Source organism: Canis lupus, chromosome 16 (genome assembly GCF_011100685.1).
Source record: "Canis lupus familiaris isolate Mischka breed German Shepherd chromosome 16, alternate assembly UU_Cfam_GSD_1.0, whole genome shotgun sequence".
Taxonomy (NCBI): domain Eukaryota; kingdom Metazoa; phylum Chordata; class Mammalia; order Carnivora; family Canidae; genus Canis; species Canis lupus.
The window spans coordinates 841811-856905 of record NC_049237.1 but is presented as its reverse complement, the minus strand read 5'-3'; the positions used below and the strand labels follow the sequence as shown (position 1 = coordinate 856905).

At 62.5% G+C, this 15095-nt stretch overlaps 1 protein-coding gene across 1 annotated transcript in view; it reads left to right on the top strand.

Moving 5' to 3' along the window:
- Window positions 1-15095, top strand: part of TNS3 (tensin 3) — a 78416-nt gene that overhangs the window by 52237 nt on the left and 11084 nt on the right. Inside the window, exons 12-17 of the mRNA XM_038560558.1 lie at window positions 7657-7828; window positions 9007-9626; window positions 9936-10022; window positions 11541-11672; window positions 14567-14659; window positions 14989-15066. Coding sequence (XP_038416486.1) covers window positions 7657-7828; window positions 9007-9626; window positions 9936-10022; window positions 11541-11672; window positions 14567-14659; window positions 14989-15066 — 1182 coding nt within the window. The remainder of the gene's footprint in view (window positions 1-7656; window positions 7829-9006; window positions 9627-9935; window positions 10023-11540; window positions 11673-14566; window positions 14660-14988; window positions 15067-15095) is intronic.

The window sequence follows — 15095 nt, the reverse complement described above, 5'->3', positions numbered from 1 at the left end:
CAGGTTTGTGCCCCGCGCCCTCCGCACGGGGTTGTGGCGCTCCGTGGTGCAGTCGAGGCGGGAAGACGGCTGCTCGGGGCCCACGTGTCGCTGGCCTGGGCCGGGCTGCAGGAGCCTTTCCTCAGAAGGTCCGCGGCCGAGGTGAGCCAGAAGCCCGTGTGCGTTCCCAGAGGAAGGCCTGGCCAGCTGGGGGGTGTGCAGGAGGCAGGGGCATCGAGGTCTCCTGTCCGTGGCCTGGACCCGTTGTGGGACTGGAATCCTTCCGGGAACCTGGGACCCTCGACCACACAGGTCACGGGGACGGCGCCTCACCGACTGACCTGGGCCGCGTCTTGAGGGGTCCGTGTGTGCTGCCAACCTCCCTCCATCCGTCCGTCCATGTGCAAATCCGGATGCCTGCCATCTCCTCTGCGGGCCCTGCAGCAGGTGCACCGGCCTCCCTCTGCTTGGAAAGCACCTTCTCCGGGCTCTTGGGCTCCGCAGGGGGGCTTCCTGGGGGCAGCGGGGGTGCCTCCTCCCTGCCGCCCTGTCCCCAAGCCCGACGCCGGCAGCGGTAGGCAGTCCCGTCTACCTGGACTCCCACCCGATGGGAAGCAGCTGCAAGGCGGCGATCTCCGGTCACCGGGGCCACTTGCTGCTGCACGGAACCGGCTAACGGAACATGGAGGGAGGACGTGGAGTCACCGGTGGGAGCCCGAAGGCTGAGCACGCCCCTGTCCTCCTGCGGACGAAGGACAGCACACACCGGGGCCCCTCTGGCCACAGAGTATCAGCAGCCCTGAGAAGAGTGCCAGGTGCCGACTCAGACGGGACACGGCTCCGCGGCGTCCACCCCGTGCCACCTCCGTGTGGGAGGCCCCTGCACCCCGGGCGGCCCCGCATCCTCAGGACCTCCACCCCCGTGCCTTTCTTCCGACTGCTGTGCACAAGAAGCAGTTTGCTCTCCTGGGTGCGCACGCCCAGGCGTCTTTGCAGGTTGCCGAGGGGCCCCGCTCGCCCGGCGCGTCTGGAGAGTAGGGGGTGCTTGGCAACCCTCGCGGCCAGGAAAGCATCCGCTCAGTGTCTCCAGGGGAGGAGTCTCCTTGCCAGTGTGTTGGAAGCAGATCCTGGCTGGAAACGGGATGTGCTCGGAGTGTAGACGACGCACAGGGCCGCAGCCTCCCGGGGCTGGTGCATCCGCGCTCCTGGTGCTCCTGTCCCTGGACAGGCGGACGCGGCAACGCTTCCCAAGGGGGTGAGTCCATCTGCGGGGAGGGCGTCCTCGCAGGTCCACTGCCTGCACCCAGACGGGAGCCGCGACGGCGACGCCAGCACCGGCTGGGCAGCTCTTCTAGCAGACGGGGCTGGTTTACCTTGGGAGCGCATTCCCGCCTCTCCCGGAAAATGCTGACCGTAGCTGTGGAACGCGTTCACGTTCCACGGTTTTTGTTTTTTTTTTTAAAGATTTTTTTTATTTGAGAGCGAGAGGGAGTGAGCACAAGCAGGAGGGAGGGGCAGAGGGAGACGCAGAGGAGCAGCGCGCTCCCCGCTGAGCAGGGACCCGACGCGGGACTCAATCCCAGCACCTGAGACCAGGACCTGAGCCAAAGGCAGACGCTCCACCGACTGAGGCTGCCCGGCGCCCACGTTCCGTGGCTTTGACGTGAAGATTTATGAACGAGAAAGCCGGACACCATCTGCGTGGAGGCCGGTCATCACTGCGTCCTGTTTGCGGCGTATGTGGGGCTGCAGACGTGCGGTCTCCACATTCATCCGGAGACACGCAGGGCCCGCTTTTCCAGTATTCCAGGGGTTTTCCCTAATTAATTCTCATTATATCTGGCTGCCTGGCCATCCTTCCTTTGGTTTCCAGAAGGTTGGTGAATGGCCTGTTGTTCTTACACAAATCACAGAAGCGTTCAAAGATTAAGGACTTCCTTTAAAAAAAAAAAAAAAACACCGATACCCAACTTCCCATAGAAAGCTTTGCCTTTTAAGAATAATACTTTAGGGCAGCCCGGGGGGCTCAGCGGTTGAGCACCTGCCTTCGGCCCAGAGCGTGAACCCGGGGTCCCGAGATCGAGTCCCGCTTTGGGCTCCCCACATGGAGCCTGGTTCTCCCTCTGCCCGTGTCCCTGCCTCTCTATCTCTGTGTCTCAGGAGTAAATAAATAAAATCTTAAATAGAAAAGAGCACGTAAAAGTGCAGCGTAATCTGTAATTATTAACAGCAGGCGATGTGAGTCCTCGCCGTGCCTCACGAGGCACCTGTCACAGGGAGGCAGGGAACGTGGGTTCGGGGTTTGAGTGCAGGTGGCGCACCGGGGTGTCCGGGTCGGGGCACTGCCCTGCAGCAGGGTCTCCGTGCTGGGTGGGCTTTGGGCAGTGCGGGACCGCCTAGGCCCTGCCAGCTTCCGCGTGAGGCCAGCCGCGGCCGGCGGCCGGGGAGCAGATGTTACCCCGCTTCCCACAGAGCCTCCTGCGGCAGCTCCCGCGGGACCTAAAAATAGACGTTTTGGAAAAAAAAGGCCTGTGACCTCGTCACCCCTGCTCCGAGGGGAGGAAGTGCAGGAAGGGTAGGCCGTGGGGGGACTGGGCCCAGGAGGTCCTGGAAGGCCTGGGAGCCCAGGGAGCCACATCCCCCCCCCCCCCCGGCCCTCGGCCCTGCAGGCGCCAGGACCCCAGCTGGGGACGGAACCAGGAAGCCAGAGTCTGCTCTCCAAACACTGACCCTATTGTGCCTCCTGCACTGGAAAGGGGAAGTGTGAGAGTCTGTCAGGAGGACGCCGGGGCCGTGGAAGGCGAGAGCTGGGGCCGCACGAGGCGGAGCAGGTTCCCGGCGGCCCCCACGTCCTGCAGCACGGAGGGAACAGAGGGCCCCCCGCTTCCTGGGACGCAGCAGGGCCGCTGGCCATGCTCAGAGCGGAGCGCCCACCACATGCCCCGTGGGGCCGCCTCGCTGAGCCCCGGCGGCGCCCACTGCACCCCGGGGCCTCCTTCCGGGCCAGACTGCACGGGTGACACTGCCCGGGACAGTGGGTCTAGCAGCGTCACTGTCACCGCCCGGCGCGTGTGCAGGGTACGTGGAATTGGCCACACGTGTCCCACCTGCCTGTTGCCGGGCGGCCTGCAGGACAAGTGGCCAGAAGGAGTGGCCCCCGCTGAGGTCCATTTTCCGGGTTGAGGGGTAATCAAATCCTATCGCCCGGGGCCGGGAACGAAACCCGGCCGCTGCCCCAGAGGCGGCGCCAGGGAAAACAAAGCCACTTACTTTCATGGGAGCGCTGAGCTTGCTGCTTTCCTGGAACAGGCGACACGGGAACACAGCGGGCTCTTATCCCCGCCCGCCCCCTCCCCGCTGGCGATCCCAGGCGCCACACGAGCCGGCGGGGCAGGGCTTCCCAGGGCCGCCGGGGCTCGGGGCCGGGAGCCAGCAGCACCCGCGAGCACCTTCGGTCCCCAGCAGTGGGAGGAGGCGGCCCGGGTGCCCACGCGTGACCCTTGGCGCTCCGGCCGCACATGGGGGCCTGTTGGGCTGCACCAGGCAGCTTCTGACCCCCGACGCGGAGGTCACCGCGGCTCCTCGCGGGGCCGTGGCATGGATGGGACCTGGCCCCACTCCTGGGGGCCAGACCCCGGAGCGCTGACTCCACATCCCGCCCTGCACTTCTTTGGTTAACTTCTGAGCTCGCGCTCCGTCGTTCATGAGTTCAGGACAAGCCCCCACTAGCGCCCGCCCCGTGGCGGCGGCTCTGCCTCCTGTGCCCAGAGCCTCAGAGGGTGCCTGGCACTCCTGGGGCGTCCGCTCAGCGCACTGCAAACCCTCGTACTGCTAGGCTCCCATCGAAGGAGTTTCCTCCGAGAAGCCTTCCAGGTCCCCCCCAAGGTAGATGCATTGTCCCTTCCTCGGGGAAGCTCACAGGCTGAGCTTCCGGCCACGTGCCCACCCAGTGTCGGCGGCCAGCACGGTGCTGACGAGGCGGTTGGCGCTCAGCAGGTGCATCCGAAACGGGGAACGGGCAGGGGTAAAGTGAGGATGCTGTTCACCATCAGGAGGATGCTGGCGGAGGGAGGGAGGGAGGGAGGCGCCGTGCATCTTGGTCGTCACCTCCAGCATCGCTGGACAGGATCGGAGGGCGCGCTTTGCAGACCCTCCAGTGGCCGAATGACTCCACCGACTTCTACTTCACTGTATTACTTTATTCATCTCTTTATTTAGAGAGGGAACAGGGAGGGTCGGGGGCGAGAGACAGAATCTTCCAGCAGACTCCGCAGGTCGCGCAGAGCCCGACTCGGAGCTCGATCCTGCAACCCTGAGATCACAAAACCCGCCAAGCGGGGTGCTTACCCACCGAGCCTCCCAGGCGCCCCCACCAACGCGTGGCGTAGGGTGTCCTGGCACGCGGGGCGCTGCGTGGGGGCAGAAGGGCGGTCTGCCGCAGGGGTGGGGAGGAGCAAGGGCCTTGCGTGGGGATGGAGCACGGCCCTGAGGACGCAGAGTCTGTGCCCGAGGACGCCCGGCTTCCTCCCGAATCAGACACGGTGCTTTGTTTCAAAGTCTCTCCGATTTTCGTCGCTTTTGCTCTCAAGCCGATGTGTATGGTTTTCTTTTTGCTCGCCTGGCTTAGATGTCATGGATTTTCCCCTACACCTGTGACTTGGTTCCTATAGTGCGTTTGGGGGAGCTCTTGCTAAATACCTTCCCCGGGCTTGCTTGCAGCTCGGTCTGTCCCCTTGCACCGCCCCGGCACCGGTTGTGTGCGTGAGAATTTCTCGCCACGTCCCACACGGCCTCGTGCCCTGCTGGTGCTCCTCTGACTTACCCAGCTCCCGCATGGCACCCCTGCTGCGTTGTGTGCTGATGGAATCATTGGCCGCCTGCTTCGTGCCATTTTGTTTTCACGTCATTCTAGGAGTTCCACTTGATTATTCTCCTTTTTAAAAAAGATTTTATTTATTCATGAGACAGAGGGAGAAGCAGGCTCCCTGTGGGGAGCCGATGCAGGACTCGATCCCAGGACCCCGGGGTCATGGCCTGAGTGGAAAGCAGACGCTCACCACGGAGCCACCGGGTGCCCCATCCACTTGATTATTCTTTTTTTTTTTTTTTTAATTTTAACTTGATTATTCTTAATGCATTCTAATTCTTCTGTGAAATTTTCATATATTTTCCTGAAACGTTTTAAGTTTTCTTATTTTGTGTGTTTTTTAAGCGTCTTTTCACTCCACTGTGTATATAGCTGTGGCTATTGTCTCTCCTTTTGTCTTCGTTTTCATTTCTTTGTTCTAGTATCTGTTACTACCAGGACTGATCGTTTTTTTAAGTTAAATATTTGAATTGTGTCCAAAAATTACAGATAAATACGTGGGTGGATGGATGGGTGGATTGATGATTAGGTAGGTGAGCAGATGGCTGGATGATGGATGAATAGATGGATGGATTGATGGATGGATAATGGATGGTTAGACCAGTGGGTGGATGGATGGTGGATGGATGGATCATGAATGGATGATAGATAAATAGAAATATAGATAGGTGGGGGATGGATAGATGGGTGGGTGGATGGATGAATGGATAGGTGGATAGATGGATGGGTGGATAATAGATGGTTAGATGGGTGGGTGCGTGGGTGGTTAGGTGGATGGATGGATGGGTGGGTGGTTAGATAGGTGGGTGGATGGATGGGTGAATAATAGATGGTTAGATGGGTGGGTGGGTGGTTAGATGGGTGGATGGATGGATGGTTAGATGGGTGGGTGGATGGATGGTTAGATAGGTGGGTGGATGGATGGGTGGATAATAGAGGTTAGGTGGGTGGGTGGATGGATGGGTGGATAATAGATGGTTAGATGGGTGGGTGGGTGGTAGGTGGATGGATGGATGGATGGATGGATGGATGGTTAGATGGGTGGGTGGGTGGGTGGGTGGATGGATGGATTAATGGATGGGTGGATGGTTAGAGAGGTGAGTGGATGGATGGGTGGATGAGTGGTTAGGTGGGTGGTAGGTGGGTGGATGGATGCATAGATAATAGATGGTTACATGGGTGGGTGGGTGGTTAGGTGGGGGGATGGGTGGATGGATGGGTGGGTGGTTACATAGGTGAGTGGATGGATGGTTAGATGGGTGGGTGGATGGATGGTTAGATAGGTGGGTGGATGGATGGGTGGATAATAGAGGTTAGGTGGTGGGTGGATGGATGGGTGGATAATAGATGGTTAGATGGGTGGGTGGGTAGGTGGTTAGGTGGGTAGATGGATGGATGGATGGATGGATGAGTGGTTAGATAGGTGGTAGGTGGGTGGATGGATGCATGGATAATAGATGGTTAGCTGGGTGGGTGGATGGTTAGGTGGGTAGATTGATGGATGGATGGATGGGTGGGTGGGTGGGTGGATGGATCGACTGACCCATAATAGGTAGAGGCAGGCTCTGGCGGGTGAGGTTAACTTTGGGAGGGAGATGTTTCTCCAGGGCAGACCACTCAGATCCGGGTGGGGCTGATCTGTTTCTGGCTCTGGTATTCCCACAGCATAGCCTTCAGGGGCCTCCCCTTGAATCCTAGGTCCGTGCCTGCTGTGAGCTCCCGGGCTGCTGTCCAGCCCCCGTGAAAACTCCCCTGCTTAACCGCGTGGCTCCTCAGCAGCTGCGTCAGTCTCGGCTCCACACATCTGGTCCCTTCCCTTGAGCTGAGGAGTCAGAAGGACCTTTGGACCGATCTGTTCTCAGAACGTTTCTTCACTTCCCCCATGCCCCGGCTGCTCGGGTAGCTCAGAACCTCCGTCTTTATCTCCGCAAATCACTGGGATTTCACAGTCCTGCCCACGGGCTTGGGTCCAGGCTCGGCTCCACGTGCTGCCAAGTGGGTCTGTGGCTGGGGTGTGTGACTCGCCCGCATGCCTCCCCTTTCCCGGAAATGAGTAATTGGAGTGACGTGGGATTCTTAGGGACTCAGTCATGCTTTTATCAACCTTCCCTTGTTTTAAGGCAGAAAGCAAAATAACGAGTGTTTCTTAGCGTTCTTTTATTGACCTGATGGATGTGCCCAGTTCTTGAAGCAGAAGTTTAAAAAAAAAAAAAAGGCAAGATTTAAAAAATACGCAGAATTCATGGTGATGCCGGACCGTAAGCAGATGGGGGTTTTGTCAGGGGAGTGTACAGAGCTGGATGGAATCTGTGGGCTTGGCGTTAGACTGGAGGTTTCCGTGGCGCTTGGCCTTCATGCCCAGGGCGACAGGGGCCAGGCCAGGGTCTGTGCCCGTTGCAGGGGCGAGGACCGGAGAGCGCCCGCCCAGCCCCCGACACGAGGCCAGCTCTAAATGGAAAGCGGGCCGTCTCTGTGCAGCGTCTCCTGCTGGCCTGCGGGCCGAAGGCCCGGGTCCCCGTCACGGGAGAAGCGGCCTGCGGCATGGCCATGGCCGGCCCGTCGTACGCTGGTCTTCAGGGGGTGACGCTGTGCTTCCCTGCCTTTGTCCTTGCAGACGCGAGCGTGCAGGATGCCTGTCTGCTTGCCCTGACGTGCCATAGCTGGCAGCAGGCGTGTGTGCGTGTCCTGCCTTCGGGGAGCGGGCCTGGCCAGAGGGACCCCCCTGCCGCCCCAGGGTGGAATCGGGCCCTCGCGTGCGGCGAACGTTCTAGGCCTGTAAGCCACTCTCTGCTGTGCTTTCCCTGCTGCAGAACCCCGAGGCTGCCCTGAGGTCCTGCACCGTGCCGTGGGGATGTCCGGGAGTCCCGTGGGGCCCAAATCCACAGCGCTCCGGGCCGACTCGCCGGCGGCACCTGCCTTCCAGCGGGCGTTCACGGCCTCCTGCACCATCACCAGCAGCAGCCCCGCCCAGCGGCGGGACAGGTAGGGACACGGGCCCTGGGACTTAGCGCTCGCGGCTCCCGCAGACGGGGCGTGGGGACGGGGGGGCGGCGGGGGGCTCGGCCAGCAGATGACACGTGGCTGCTCTGTGCATTGAGAACAGTCGCCGTTCAGAAATGTGATCGCAGATGAGAACTCCTGAGAGTCCCCATGCACCCTGGGGACCGTGGCCAGTTAAGGACTGGGCCTCTGTGGCAGCGGGCTCTAAGCTGAGGCTGGAGCGGGGGCGCGCGGGACCGGCCACGGCTCGGTCTCCCTCCTGGCTGGGCGGAGGGGTAGGCGGGCAGATGCCGGCGCCCTCGGGAACATGGCAAGCACAGTGACACCCTGTTGGTGGGCCTGGGGGAGCAGGGGTGCAGCGGGAGCAGGGGGCACAGATGGCGATGGGGCGGCCCCTGGCTGCTGCCCGTGCCCAGAGTAGGAGCGGCTCCTGAGTGGTTTCCGTGTGCAAGGACGGGGCACGCTCCAGGCACACCTGCCGGCCGCCCCCTTACTCTTTACAAGGGGAGGGTCCCGTGTAAGGGCGGCACGCCCGGGGCAGGAGGCGTGTGTGACACGCGGCTGGTAGCCGGCTTCCTGGACACCTCACCGTGGGGGACTGTTGGATGCTCCACGTGGGAGCTCCCCATTGTGGGGGTGCTGACTTCTCGTGTTCTCTTTTTTTTTTTTTTTAAATCAAACCCTACTTTCGTATCATTTTATCTATGATGTGATACATATTACATTTTAAGCATATTGTTACCTACGTGCGTGTGTTACTATGTTCGCAAGCCCGGGGCTTGAACATATTGCACATGTGACCCTGAGATCAAGACCCGAGCTAAGACCAAGCGTCAGCCACCCTGGCACCCCACCTCCTCATGTTCCCGCTGGGACCCCTTAGTCAGTATTGGAAACCGAGTCAGGCGCCCCTGTTGGCTCTTGGGGGAGGAGGCGGAGTAAAGCAGGGCCACAGTCAGCACCCGGGGAGCACTCCCAGGAACAGCAGGGCAGCGAGCCGCGTGCTTGGCATCGCAGGGAGGGACCCGGGGGTGCGGGCTGCCGCTCGCGAAGGGTCTTCGCCAGGTGAAGAGCGAGGAAGGGGGAGGTGGGCGGCAGCTGAGCGCTGACCTTGGGGCGTCTCCCGGGCCAGCGCCCTGATCGCTCTGTCTCTCCACCAGCCCTTCGTCCGGGGAGCTCCTGTGGGTGGACGGCAGCCCCAAAGCCACGCTGGCTGTGCTGGGGGGCGGCCGGCCGGCAGGAGACCTCCTGAGCCCCAGCCCCGACGGCCCCGGGCGGCCCCACCTCCCGCCCACAGAGCTCCAGGCCTCTTTCCACAACCACCAGCCGTCCCTGGTGGAGCCCCCCGAGGCCCTGGGCCCCCCGGGTGGCCAGGCCTTCCTGAGCTTCGGCCCTGGCCCCATGGGTGGCGGCCTTCCCCCCGGCGAGGACCCAGGGGCCCTGCTGGCAAATTCCCACGGAGCGCCCCAGGCTCCCAGCACCCAGGGGACGGCTGCGGCTGCCGACAACGACGGCTTCCTGCCCCACGGCTTTCTCACGGGGACACCTGGGCATGGCGGCCACCACAGCCCGGTCCTGCCGGGCCAGAGCCTGGCCCTGCCTGGGCAGCCGCCCCTTCCCGAGAAGAAGCGAGCCTCGGAGGGGGACCGGTCTGCAGGCTCAGCCTCCCCGTCCTCCAGCGGCTTCTCCAGCCCCCACAGTGGGAGCACCATGAGCATCCCGTTCCCCAACGTCCTCCCGGACTTCCCCAAGGCCTTGGAGGCTGCAGCGCCCTCCCCAGGTAGGCGCCTGTCACGTCGGGGGGTGGTGGGCAGCAAGGGGGGGCTGGTGTTTCTGGGCAGCGCCGCCAGAGCCAAGCCCAGGGCCGTCCCTGTCCGTTGGCATCCTCCCCTCCGCGCCTTCCGCTGCCCCTGCCCTGTGCTCACCAGCCTCCTGCCGCGCCCTGGGTTCCCACAGGGTTAGAGAGGTCACTGCTCCCCCGAGACACCGCATCCTTGCCCCGGGATGCACTTTGAGCGCAGGGCTCCGTGAGAGGTGAGAGGTCGCCCTAAAGCGTCCAGAGTGAGTGTTTTTACGCTTTCTTTTGCAGATAACCCAGGTGATAAGCATGTGTCCGTGAACTTTGTCCAAGACACGTCCAAATTCTGGTACAAGGCGGATATCTCCCGAGAGCAAGGTACGCGGGCAGATGGCATCCTGGGGCGGGGACGTCCGAGGGTCACGGCCTCAGGGATGAAAACTGAGGGCAAGTCTCCCGTTTCTTGCCCACCCCTGCGGGAGATGCAGCCGATTGTCACCAGAGGCTGCTCCCCGTCCCCGTCGGGCCCTGAGGGACGGAGGGCAGAGGTCCGCCCCACGCCCTGGCGTCTGTGCCTGCAGAAGTAGCCGTGTGCCTCACACCTGCCATGCGGCGTCCGCCCAGGCCAGCTGGCAGACACCTGAAGTCTTGAGCGTGTCTGAGCACATAAGTCAGGGGCCGCCTCTTCCCAGAGAGCGAACAGGAGGGGGTCCCCGCGGGGCGCAGTCATCCTGCTGCAGGATTTGTGGGGTCGGGAGATCCCGGGTTGGGGGGGGCGGTGAGCCGGGACGCGGGGCCGGGGGCCAGTGGTGCCTCGGAGCAGGGAGGAGGATGGACCAGGTCCTGTCCCGAGGATTCTTTTCTGGAGAGAAGGGGTTAAGCGCCCCGCAGCGCTCTCTTGGAATTCTTCTAGTCAATTAAGTAGCTCATAAAAATGGTAAGAATGTGCCTCTCTCCCTCTGAGCTCAAGGAGCCTATTGTCCTGTTTGCCGGGGGCGGGGAGCCCATGGCCCAGTCCCTGAATTGGCTTTTGTGCCTGTGCCGAGCAGCTCTCGTGCTGCGCCCTCCTCGTCCCCTTCCCGCTCCGGGATCCCCGTGACAGAGACGTGAGCCCAGTGAGCCCAGCCGGATGGTCTGAGAAGGGCCTGCCGTGTGCCACGTCCTAGAAAACTCTGTGGGGTCGCTGACTGCGAGGGCGCAGCCTCTGGCCCAGGATGCGGGCGGGGCGGGTGGGGCTGGGCCTGGGAGGCAGGTGCCCAGGGCCAGGTGGTCCCCTGCAGAGCCGGGGGTGGGGGGGGGAGGGGGAGGGTGGACAGCAGGGTTTTCCTGGTTAGCTAAGTGCCCTGCCCTTGCCCCGCCCAGCCGCGAGCCCCACATTTATGCCGTCTGCTGGGGTGAATCGGGAGGTTTATGTGAAAGGTCCAGGAGCATCTGGGCCCATCCCTTCCGTCTTGCCTTCGGCCCCCGTTGGAAGCGCACACTTTAAAATATGTAAAGCGCCACGTGGGGCGGGGGCCGCAGCAGGGACAGGGGAGCCTTGCCAGGCATCCGGGCGCCCAGGCCGGTGGCCAGGTTCCTGGGCGGTCGGCAGGGCCTTGCCTGTGCCTCACGGGTGCTGTGGGGTGAACAGGGCTCATGTGTGCCCGGCAGGTGCCAGGACCGTGCCTGAACCTGTTGAGAGCCAAAGGTGGGGGTGTTGCGCTGCATCCTTGCAGTCGGGCCCCCCTTGAAAGCTCTGCGTCATCACAGGACCCCCCCTCCTACCCCTGCCCTGCACCACAAGGGACCCTGGTCCGCTCCCTCTGACCCAGTTTGCAAAAACACCTGCCTGCTGTGAGTGCGGATGGGCCACGTGGACCACGGCAAACCCGTGCATGTGTCTCCTTCCCTCCGCAGCCATCGCCATGCTGAAGGACAAGGAGCCTGGGTCATTCATCGTCAGGGACAGCCACTCCTTCCGAGGAGCCTACGGCCTGGCCATGAAGGTGGCCACGCCTCCCCCTTCTGTCCTGCAGCTCAACAAGAAAGGTAGGGGCCCCGGGAGCCGACGAAGTGCACTGACCCGCGTACAGCGTCTGCGGCCTGTGCTGACGCCAGTGAGACGTCGTGGCCGCGGCAAACGCCGCTCACGTTTCCTTCTGAGTATTTCTCTTTTCCCGGCGCGTTCTACTGGGCACCGTTCCCGTGCAAGCCAGAATGTTAATTATTTGTGAGTTTTATTCCTTTACTGCGTCGAACAGGTGATGCCTCCCCTCGTTCAGCTGCCGAACAATGGAAACAGTCTTGGCCGAGGCAGCTGCGTCCTGGTCGGCCCCGGGAGCCCAATAAATTCCTTCTCGCCGACTCTTTCCAGTGCCCACAGATGAGGCACTTTTCCAAACCATGGACGCCCACGTTCAGATCCACTTCCAGTGCTCAGGGCCGCAGAGATGAGCAGTGACAGTTGATGCACGTGGCTCACACATTCAGGTTTCCAGATACCGCCCCGCAGCACCCAGACCCAGGGATTTTTTTGGAGAAATGGTGGGCGGGGAAGGGACCAACAGTAGGACTTTGGAAGGGCCTGGGCCCAGCCCCAGGGGCCTCACGGAGCCCAGTCTGGGGTCGCTTCAGTGCCCACAGGGTCGTGGGACGGGGGACGGCGACACGCAGGAGGGGCGTGGGGGCCGCCCCCAGGCTGTCTCCCGGGTTGCAGAGCCATCGCAGACCTCCGCGTGTGGTCGTGCTCGTGATGAAACGTGCAGAAGAGGAAGTAGATCGCTCAGTCTGAAGAGTCGGTGGGTCCGCATGTATCAGCCACCCAAACAGGCGTCCCTAATCCTCAGGATTTGGCCCGTTCTCAGCTTTACATAAGGAAACTGATAGGTACGGTTCTGTGACCTGCTTTTTGCTCATATTGTAAGAGTCGTTGCTTCTCCCGGTAAGGCTGCTGCACCCGCGGCTCTGTCCTTGCTGACGGTTTTCCTGGGAGTGGAGGCAGGTGCACCCGGGAGGCAGTGCAGGTGCGCGTATTGCAATAGTGTGTATTGCAATAGCATGTATCGCAATGATGTGTGTCAGAAAAGCTTTCGGGCTGCCCGGTGCGTGTGAAAATGAGGTTTACTCTACCGCGGTCCACTGAGTGCAACAGCCTTACATCTGGAAAGACAACGCACACGCCTCGATGAAGAAACACCCCTGGTGAGAAAGCTCGCGGCTGTCTGAGCGTCCTGCGTGTCGTGATCGCGGGTCACAGGTCGCAGTAATGACTGTAATAACAGTGGGAAGACTTGAAATGCCACCAGAAATACCAAAATGGGACACAGAGACACGAAGCGAGCAAATGCTGTTGGGAGGTCGGTGCCAGGCCACCGGCGGTCAGCTTGTGAAAACGCCACATTGGGATGCACGAGGAGGCCCCGGGCTCCCCGCGTGGGCCCTGGGCTTGCTGGGAGCAGGGGTTCTGGATGAGCACAGACTCGGGGCCCACGATGTCCAAGAGGAAGTGGCCTCGGAGCTGCGCCTGCAGGGACGTGGAGTTTGGCGGTCGAGGGGTGCAGCCCCAGGTGCGGCCGCGGGGCTCTCCAGGAAGCCGGGGCTGGGGGTGCCGGAGCTGGGTGGTGGTGTCATCTGGAAGCATGAGGGGGCCGGGGGGCTCTGCCAATCAGCTTCGTGCACAGCCAGACCTGGAAAGGGGCACCTGAAGCCCCGTGTGAGGGGTTCCCCCGACCCTGCACGCAGGTTGTGGCAGGACAGGCGTCCATGCAGGAGCGCTTGTGTCTGTGAATGGGGCCCAGCGCGGAGAGCGGGGCCGGGCATGTGGAGCACGCCGGGCAGCCCTTGGCTGCGTGGAAACGCCAAGCCCACGTCATCCCCGCATGCACTGTCTCTTCCAGAAGGCGGGTGGTGCCGTGTGCGCCCTCCTGCCTCGGAGCACGCATCTACCTCTGGGGCCGACCTTGACTCGGCCGTGCGGTGAGGGTGCAGAGCAGCTTCGGCCCCATCGTGCCGGAGTCCTCTGGCTGAAATCGTAGCTGGCAGCCTGTCCTCGTCCAGGCCTGGGTTTGCGTTTGGGGCGTCACCATCCAGGGGACAGGTTTGGGAGGAACGAGCCCAGCAAGTCAGCATCCCACCTCTGATACCAGAGCCTGGGCAGCGATGGGTGTAGCCAGGCAGCCGGCTGTCCCCCCGAGACACTGTCACCTGAGCACACGTGTGTCCCCTCCAGCGCGGGAGACACGGATCAATCACTGTCCTGCCACAGCTGCAGAGGCGTGGGGCTCCTTTCCCAGCTGCGTCCCCTGCTGCCTCCCGTAGCGTCTGACCTCCTCCCGCCCTTGGGATGCGGCCTGTGTTGTCCGTGAACACTAAGTGGGGGCCACCCACGGGCAGGGCCGGGGACCACACCCCCCTGCGGTGAGTCCTGCTGTTGGGTGACCTCGGGCTCGGAAGGCCTGCACCGCATGGGGTCTGTGGGACCCGCTGGCACAGCGCCGTCTCCTCTTTCCCTCTGTTCCTGGTTTTCGTCCCCTCCTGCCCTCAGACGGGGTGCCGTCGGGGGGGTCTCTGGATGCGCCTCCTCTTCGGCTGTGCGGGCCAGCGGGGGCTGCGGTGTTGCCCGTCCTCCCGTCAAGACCGGTCCCTTGCAGCTCACCCTCGGGCATCCCCCGTGTCCCGATCCTTGTCATCTGTCCCGTGAAGAAGGGACGCCACCGGACGGCACGGCCCCATGTGCAGCTGCAAACTCAGTCCTCGCACCAGGAGTTCCTGCAGGGCCGGGGGGGCCTCTCCCCAGGACCCCGTGCCTCGCCTCTGGGCACGTCACCGCAGGGCCTCCGCTCTTGTCCCCTCCCGTTAGCTGCCGCGTCGTCCTGTCCCGTCTGCCGGTGCACTCGTTTTCAAATTCTCTCTCTCTTTTTTTCTTTTAAATCTCACCACAGCAGGCGACCTGGCCAACGAACTTGTGCGGCACTTCCTGATCGAGTGTACCCCAAAGGGAGTGCGGTTGAAAGGGTGCCCCAACGAGCCCTATTTCGGTGAGTGGCTGCAAGGTCCCGGTCCGTGTTCCGGCCCACGCCGTCGTCCAGCCTTCCCCCAGCCTCCGGGAGCACCCGCGGGGCCTCGGGGGCGCCAGCACCTGGGCCGCCTCCGACTCTCAGGCTTGGTGCCTGCAGGTCTTGGCTGAGAATCACCCGCGGCGCCCCTGCTTCTCCCTTTGCTGTTGTGCCGGACTCGCGGCTCCAGGAGGCTCTGCGCGGGGTCCCGGCGTGCGGGCATCGGCTGCTGAAGACATAGCCATGGATGCGTGGCTGAGCGGGGCCGTCCGTGGGGCCGTGCTAACCCTCTATGGTTCTCCCGTTTGCAGGGAGCCTGACGGCTTTGGTGTGTCAGCATTCCATCACGCCCCTGGCTTTGCCTTGCAAGCTGCTCATCCCAGACAGAGGTAGACGGTCGGGTCCTCCGCGCCGCTCG